We start from the raw sequence: 8,504 nt of genomic DNA, 5'->3' as shown, positions 1-8,504 counted from the left end.
CGAAATTTATCCTCCTAAATAATATCTTAATGAAAAGAATCACACGATTAAACAAGAGAAAAGAAAACATAGGAAGGGCAATTCAACCATTTTTTATTTACTAAAATTGCTTAGCCATGTTGGTTAATAGGAAAGAACATCAAAATGCAAGGGATAGTATTAATTTAAAAATTTATGAATTGTAATAGAATCGCATAAGGTGCAATAATAAGACCCATTTTAGTAATCGGCGAGACTTATAAAATTCTCAAATAGTGAAAAACTTGTTCAAAATTTCACTTATGAGAATTATCTCTCCTAAAAAATGTGCTTATATGCATGGTTGGCTTCAAATTTTAATTATTTAAATTTTTTGGTAAAATTAATTAGAGTTCTTCATAAATATTAAATTTACCGATCGGAGCCTCACAAGTAGTATGAAAGTCAATAATATTAAAATAAAAAAAATAATGATAATAAAGCCGGTAGAGCAATTCGGCTTGCAAGAGCGTCCCACTCGTACCTCCTTCCCAGCCAAAGGCGTAGCCTTTGGTTTATTATAACAACGTTACTCAATTGGGCAAGTAACTAAACACCGGCGGCGACTCATGTCCTTATATGACCCCATCAGGCTGTCCTGACTCCCGCTGCCACAGCGATCCAATTTCATGGTCTTTCATCATTCTGTACGCTCTGCTCCATTCATCCTTCAGGACAGCCAGATGGCAGCGGCAGCATCGGCACCGGCACCGGCAGCGGCTGATGGTGAGCAGAGTTTATCCAGAAAGCCGCATCCCAACTACTCCAAGTGCGCCTGCCTCCTCACCGTCAACGTGATTCTCCTTCTACCGCTGTTCTTCTCGAAACCAGCCGTTTCCATCACTACCATCAATTCCTTGCCTGGGTTTTCTGGTTCTCTTCCTTTCAATCTTGAAACTGGGTCAGTCCGTCGCGCTCGTACTCTGCCACTACATACATATGTATCGCCTATTATTTAATCTCTGATGGTTTCTTTTGCTTATGCAGATACATAGGGGTGGGGGAGAATGAAGATGTGCAGCTTTTCTACTACTTCATCGAGTCTGAAGGGAACCCCAAGGAAGATCCTCTTGTACTCTGGCTCAATGGAGGTCCCGGCTGCTCTGCCCTCTCCGGACTTCTGATTGAGATAGGTCTTGTCTTAGTTACTTACCCTTCAATTTCTCTTTCTTCTATTGGCAGTCGTCAGCATGAGCTGCATCTGTGGGGGGCCGTGGGTAATTAATCTTGTGTATTTAGCTTCCCTTCTCCAGACTTGAAAAAATATACAATAAGAATTATTCACAAACACCATTATTTAACAGTAGTGCATAGCTTTGTCTTTGTGCGCGAGATCTCTCTCTGGTGTTGGATGGACCTATAGGGTAACAGCCACTGGATTCAGATGGTTGTAGTGAACATCATTGCAAGGAGCCATTTGCCATTGCTGGCTTTTCGGACTTACAAATTATATTGCTATTCATTGCGTTGACTTAAAAATTAAAATCTGCTTCAGCCCCAAATTAGAGGGGATGGGCATCAACAACTGAACTGTCAATACCATACGGAGTGCTGGAATCAACTTAACATATATATATATATATGTAGTCTTCAATTTTGTTCCGGAAAATGAGTAAACAGCCTCAATATTGGAACTATAGACAATTCAAATATAGAAATGGCTGCAACTTGATCTTAAACCTTTGATCCCATCATTGTTTTGACACATTACAGAAGCATATGTGCACTACTAGAATACTATTAACTTACCATAGTCTTTGCAAAAATATTTTTGACTCACTAATTGGTATGCACTTTTCCAGAAAAGTTCAAATTTATATTGATAGTGAAAATCATGTAGGGGGGGCTGTTGAGAATTCCACTTGTGAGCTTGTCCCACATTGGAAAATTAGAGTGGATGATGGGTACTTATATACATGGTTGGGCTCAAGACCCAATAGACTTAAGCTTTTGGGTCAAGTTGGTGCTCACTCATGTGTATCAAGCTCACCCATGGGCTCCTTCGGTCCTAGCAGGAGGATATGCCGGTGAGCTAGGATGGAACACACCCCTTCCTCCCCACCCCACCCCACCTCTCCTCGGTTCAAATTTTAGCTTTTAAATATATTTTTGTGAAAACTTCTGATGTGATATGTAATTCGCCCCTGCAACAGATAAATCCTGCATTTGCCACATTGGGGAAAATGTGTTGGGAAAGAAAAGATGACAAACGAAACCAATGCAACGGATAAATATTTCCCTGCCAATAAACCAATGAAGAGCAAAAATATCCAATAATGACAACTAATACTCTCAGCGAAAAATTCAACTGAGAACCTACCGGGAGCACACGAAAAACACACCCAATAGAAGGGTAAAAGCCCTCCAAATGAAGGGTAAAAACCATGGAATCTATGAGACTGAATAAAAATTTACTATAATTTAAGGGGCAAGTTTACAGCTGCTCAACATCACAAAATGCTCACAAACTTAAACAGATTCCAAAATATATATATCTAAGAATCACAAAAAAATAGCAAGAGATCACCCAAAACGCAACCACTGTTCTGGCCACAATAGCTTGGTCTCCAGAGCTCCAAAATAGATCTCCACCGTCCAGATTGAAGATCGACAAGTCCTGAATGTGCTGTCAAAACTTCAGCAAAATCGGACCAGAAATGAACCCCTGATCAATTACTTGATCAAAACTGCGCCGACTGAAAATCTGAAATTCTGCATTTTTTTTTCAAAAAACTGCTGCAGCCACTATTTGCCTCTCCTACCCTCCAGCCAATGCATCAGAAGCTTTATAAATTCAGTTCTAATGGACCTTAAAAATAAAACTTGGGCCCTACTTTTTTTTTTTTTTTTAGAGTTTGGGCTGGACCTAATAAAATGCACCACAAAAGGTACTGAAAATATTATAAAACAGCAATTAAAATTGTAGGTCATTCTCTTAAGGAATGTAGCCTCCATTAACCATGTTCATGCATGATGCCATAGTGCATGTCCAGTGCATTAAATTACGTTGTTAGCTGGTTAGCTAGCTAGTTTGTGCATCAAGTGCGAGCTGTTTTCTGTGGTATAGAAGGAGGCTAGCTATCAGTCCTTGCTTATATTTGACAGGCACATGCTTGTATGTTTGGGAAACCATTCATCTTATGTCTATACTATCATAAATCCAAACTATTTCGCACAATCCAGGTGTGCTTTTTTTAAACAAAATTTCTCATGTTCTTATATGTTCTAAATAATTTGAATATTCCAAAGTTTAACTTATACTGTTTAGCAATCTCTCCCACAGGCTTGTTTTTATGGAAATTTAGACTTTAACTGCACCTATGTCACAGATGTAAGTTTGCAGGCCCTCAGCTAGCTGCATGATTTTGCAGATTTTCACCCCAAATGAGTCTGCCCTCATGATATATGAGCATGCCTTCAATGAATTTTTGGTTTTGTGCAGGTCCTATCCGCTTTAATGTTGTTGAATACAATGGCAGCTTACCATCGTTAGTGCAGAATCCATACTCATGGACGAAGGTGCATCCCTTTTACTGAATATAAATTCTGCCGTCTTATGAATGATCATTCAACCTTACAGTCCTTACCAATTGTTCTTTCTCTTCATCATCATCATCATTATCATCTTCCTCTTATTCTTCTTATCTAATGTTTCTAGGTTTCCAGCATAATCTTTTTAGATGCACCCGTTGGAGCTGGATTCTCATATTCAAGGACATTGCAAGGTTCCAAAACCGGAGACAAAAGCTTTGCTGATCAATGCTATGATTTCTTAAGAAATGTATGGGTTTATTTCAATGACATTTTGTTCATATTCAGGTTTCAGTACAGGATGATTGATGTTTAGTTATTTGACAAACTACTAAAATAGAATCATCACTTAATCAAAATTGGTGGACAGGATATAGGGGCTTTTCAATATGATTGTAAATCATACCTCTTAACAATTTTCTCTTGTGCCCATAGATCATGTTGTAGTTTCTTATCAAACATTCAATTGTATTATGACTGAATTAAACATGAAGAGTAATCCATATCTTGTTGCATATACATTGTTCTTGGCTTGTATTACAGTGGTTGATCAGTCACCCAAAATTCCACACAAATCCATTTTATGTCTCTGGAGACTCATATAGTGGATTAATTATTCCAATTGTTGTTCAAGAAATAGCAGATGGTATGCTTTTCTTAAATTTCAGTAGTTGCTTATTTTGTCCCCACAATAAGGCTAATTTCTGGTTTGATACAATGCTGCAGGCATTGAAAATGGTCACCAACCATCCATCAATCTTAAAGTACAGTATCATTGCCCCTTCCTCAGATTAATGGATAGCTTATGGTCTGGGGTCATTGATTTTGTTCAGCTCTAATATTTCACTTTTTTAGGGTTATTTGCTCGGGAATCCGGTGACTGACATAAATTTGGACTTAAATTCAAGGATACCATATGCTCATAACATGGGACTTATTTCTGATGAACTCTATGAGGTGTTCAAGTGAAAACCCATCTCTTAACATCTCCTGTACTACTGCACATTAACACCAGAGTTTGATGCATTGTACTATCATTAAATAGTCTCTTATTCTAAACACGGCTAAAACTGCTTATGTTGTCTGTTTCTCAGTCGATTAAAAGAACTTGCAATGGAGAATATGTACAAGTAGATCCAGAGAATTTGGAGTGTGCAAAGGATCTTCAATATTTCTCAGAGGTGGGACTTTTTTAAAGTACTTATCGCATTATAATTCTTGAATTGTTATTGGCATTATAATTGAAGTGACCAGTTTCTTTCTGTAGTGTACTAAACAAATAAATCACTTACACATCCTGGAGCCTGAATGCATTTTGATTTGTGGGCTGTTGAATGATATGGTTAATGAGGGGAGATATCTCGAAGGGAACTATGTAGAGGCCCTGCTTACTCAAACTCAACTTCCTGAAGTTAGGTGTAGGGTAAACCATCCTTCCCTTTGTGTGCTCTCTCTCCCTCTCTCTCTCTCTGCACGCATCTATTTGTACCAAGACGATTCAAGAACTCCTAGAAATTAGTTGTGCTACTGGGATTAACATTTTCTGCAGAATTACCCCGACCTACTCTCCAATGTGTGGGCAAATGATGTTGGCGTCCAAGAGGCGATCCATGTCCGACTGGTGAGAATTGTTGCCTAGCTCATGTGATTCAGCGCAATATTGACCTCACTGCAGAATAAAACATTTGTCATGAAAATCAGGGAACTGTAAGGCTATGGGATAGGTGCAGAAAAGGCATGGATTACATCAAAGAAGTCTTGCATACTGTAGAATATCATAGAAATCTCACTACCAGAGGTTACCAGGCTCTGATATACAGGTTTTCTATTGAGTCTGCTATCGCCCTTCCTGTTTTTGTTTAGTCCCTTAAGTGACTCGGAATATCAAAATATCAGCCATTTACGAAGAGCATAGGAGAAACTCACTCTGTCAATTTTCAAATTAGTGATAACTATTCAAGTATAGATTTTTCATACAATTAATTCATTCCTTCATATTTGCTGCAGTGGTGATCATGACATGACCATTCCAATTTTAGCAACCAAATCATGGGTTCAATCACTCAATTACTCTATTATTGATGACTGGCGGCCTTGGCTGGTTGATGGTCAAGTTGCAGGGTAAGCCTATGTCTATACGAGGGTATCAGTGTTTTACAATTTCACCTTAAGCCCGACAATATGAATGGAAGGGAATTGAATCAAAACATATATTGAATGCTGCTTGTTCTCCAATATTTTCTCTTTCATTCCATTCTAACCCCTTTTCATTTCGAGAACCAAATGCAACCTAAAGACTTGTGGAGGTTTTGTCTTAAATTTCTGGCTATAACACGATCCGATCTTTGTTCTTTGAATGTAGATGCTATGAATGGAATGGAATGGAATTGAATCAAAACAAATATTGAATGCTGCTTGTTCTCCAATCTTTTCTCTTTCATTCCATTCTAACCCCTTCTCATTTCACAAACCAAATGCAACCTAAAGACTTGTGCAGGTTTTGTCTTAAATTTCTGACTATAACACAATCCGATCTTTGTTTTTTGAATGTAGATACTCTAGAGTATACTCAAATGGCTTGACTTTTGCTAGTGTAAAGGCAAGTGTGTTGTTTCCCTAGTGATGGATTTTCCAAGTGAAAGAAGGAGAACTTGAGTTTTTTAAATTTGTGTTTGTGCAGGGAGCGGGTCACACAGCTCCGGAGGATAAACCTAAGGAATGTTTTGCCATGTATAAGAGGTGGATATCTCAAGAACCTTTGTAGTGGCAGCTCCTTTCAGGCTACAGATTCCAAATCTTCAGGAGTTAGCTGATGATGGTTTGCCTTACAGTGGACATGAAGAGCCTGTGATGAGGTTGCCATGACGTTGTTCTTTAATGAATACTGCATTATGACCAAAACTATGCAGTTAGTCCCACTGTAACCTTATTTCTTTGACATTAAGTCCTTACACCTCTTCTCTTCTATTCCTTTTTTCTTGAAAAATTCTAAAAATGTCTTTACCCTATGTTTGTTGAAGCTTGGATTTGGAGTTGCATTGGATTCAGATAAATTATATTGACATTTATCTAAATCCACTAAAATCCAAATCCAAGTTTCGAATCCATGCTCCCAAACACTACCCAGAGAGTATTTAGCATGAGTCACTGTTGGCGTTGATCCATTCTGCCACTCTTTAAGTCTTAATTTGCCACCAGGTCAAAAAAGAATAATGAGTCCATTAGTTAAATTTTAAGGGAAATAAATTTCCTTCAAGTTAATGTTTTTCACCTTTTTTTAAAAAAAATTTCAAGCAAAATTTCAATTTTAGATTTGCAGTTGTGTGAAGTCGTACAAAACATAATATAAAATTTGAATGAGCTTCTTCCAAATCTAAACCTGAGAATTTATATTCCCGAATGCTATAAATATATCTAAATAGAAATACAATGTAAAATTAAATTCAAATTTAATGCATAAGGTATGCGTTTCCAAATGCAACTTTAGTCTAGTATGATGTTAAGCTTTACGTTTAATGGTGTATTTTAGGCAAAACTTGTTTTCACTTTATATTATATTTTATCCAAATTCATATAATTTAAAATTAGGGTTCTGAACTTGAGGTCACTGTTTATAATAATTTCATATGTATTATAAAATTAACAATTTAATATGATAATTAATTCATATATTTAATGCCATAATTTGATGTGCTTTATTCAGGAATTTGTTCGGAAGACCAAACACTCTTTTTAAGTACCACTAGGTGAGATCGGCTGTGTGAATCCTTAAAGAAATTCAATTCAAGCGATCTTTAATTTAATATTGAATTCTTAAAAAATTAATATTTCAATACTTGAGCTGCACAACCACTTTTGAATTTGTGAATTTATAAGTAAATATTAGTTATGCAAAAAGAAGTTTTGAAAAACTTATTTTATGTGCGTAACTGATTAAATTTTTAATCATATAATTGTTATGATAATTGAATTGAAGTAGATGTCAATTAAATTTGGATTAAATAGTTATATATTTTTTGAAATGCATCATTAATAAGTTTCAATGCTATAAATAAGACAATAACCCTATAATTTTGAGTCTATAAATTTGAATTTGTATGATTTTGAACAAATTATAATAAAAAATTATATTAAATTTTATTGGGTGGTTGAACATTATTTGAATGTTGGATCTATATATAAGAGCGAGTCTCAGTGTCATGTGAGTAAGTTCAAACGTAAAGAAAGTATAAATTGTAAAAGAGGTTCACTTTTTGAGTTCTTTCTGCACAAGTTTTTTTCTTAGGTAAAGAAAAGGTTGTTGGTTTTCACAATTATTGGAAGAAGAATGGTACTTTCTTGTTGTGCTTCTTTTTTTTTTTTCCACTTTGATAGTAATTAAATTCTTATCCGGTTGCCCATGGATATAGACCTGGTGCCAAACTATGTAAATTTATTGTGTTCTTTTATTTCTTATAATTTCATTACGTATTTACCAATTGTGGCATATATAGATGGTGCTTGTGGGCCAACAAAGTAGTATCAAAGTTACGATTTTCATTTTAACAAAATTACTTAAAGGAAAAAATGGAGAAGGCTACAAGCAGTCAGTTCAAGGTGGAGAAATTCGATGGCAAAAAGACTTTAAATAATGGAAGATGAAGTTCTATGACATCTTGGTTCAACTTGCGCAACACAAAGTTTTGCTAAGGAAGGAGAAAAAAATCAAAAAAATGCCCAATAATGATTGGGAAGAACTGGAGATGAGAGTGGTTTCTACAATTAGTTCGTTTCAATCGAATAATTTGTTTAATATCAAAAGTGAGAAGACGATTGCGAATTTATAGAAAAGATTATAAATCTTGTATCAAGTTAAGTATCTCTTCAATCAAATTCTCCTAAAGAAGAAGCTATATTCATTGAAGATGAAAAAGGTATCAAAGTCTCAAATCTCTTGAATGCTTTTCTTAATGTTT

General features: G+C 35.9%; 1 protein-coding gene across 1 annotated transcript; it reads left to right on the top strand.

Annotated features, from left to right (window-relative positions):
* Positions 1 to 483: 483 nt before the first annotated feature.
* LOC131163684 (serine carboxypeptidase-like 7) lies at positions 484 to 6,535 on the top strand. The gene is made up of 14 exons (XM_058120356.1): positions 484 to 919; positions 1,006 to 1,151; positions 3,461 to 3,537; positions 3,677 to 3,799; positions 4,093 to 4,195; positions 4,276 to 4,313; positions 4,405 to 4,506; positions 4,644 to 4,730; positions 4,817 to 4,972; positions 5,099 to 5,170; positions 5,251 to 5,369; positions 5,557 to 5,670; positions 6,103 to 6,148; positions 6,230 to 6,535. The coding sequence occupies exons 1-14, from the start codon at positions 648 to 650 to the stop codon at positions 6,311 to 6,313; spliced, it is 1,539 nt and encodes a 512-aa protein (XP_057976339.1). The 5' UTR covers positions 484 to 647; the 3' UTR covers positions 6,314 to 6,535.
* The last annotated feature ends 1,969 nt before the right edge of the window (positions 6,536 to 8,504 follow it).

The sequence above is a fragment of the Malania oleifera genome, chromosome 1 (genome assembly GCF_029873635.1).
Source record: "Malania oleifera isolate guangnan ecotype guangnan chromosome 1, ASM2987363v1, whole genome shotgun sequence".
Lineage (NCBI taxonomy): Eukaryota > Viridiplantae > Streptophyta > Magnoliopsida > Santalales > Ximeniaceae > Malania > Malania oleifera.
Note: the sequence above shows the minus strand (reverse complement) of the source record. Positions and strands in the feature narration are given on the sequence as shown.

Excerpts from the sequence above, each read along its gene's own strand:
- LOC131163684 (XM_058120356.1), top strand. The coding sequence starts at position 648 with ATGGTCTTTCATCATTCTGTACGCTCTGCTCCATTCATCCTTCAGGAC. Across the intron at positions 1,152-3,460 it reads CGGACTTCTGATTGAGATAG|GTCCTATCCGCTTTAATGTT; the intron begins GTCTTGTCTTAG and ends GGTTTTGTGCAG. Across the intron at positions 3,538-3,676 it reads ATCCATACTCATGGACGAAG|GTTTCCAGCATAATCTTTTT; the intron begins GTGCATCCCTTT and ends TAATGTTTCTAG.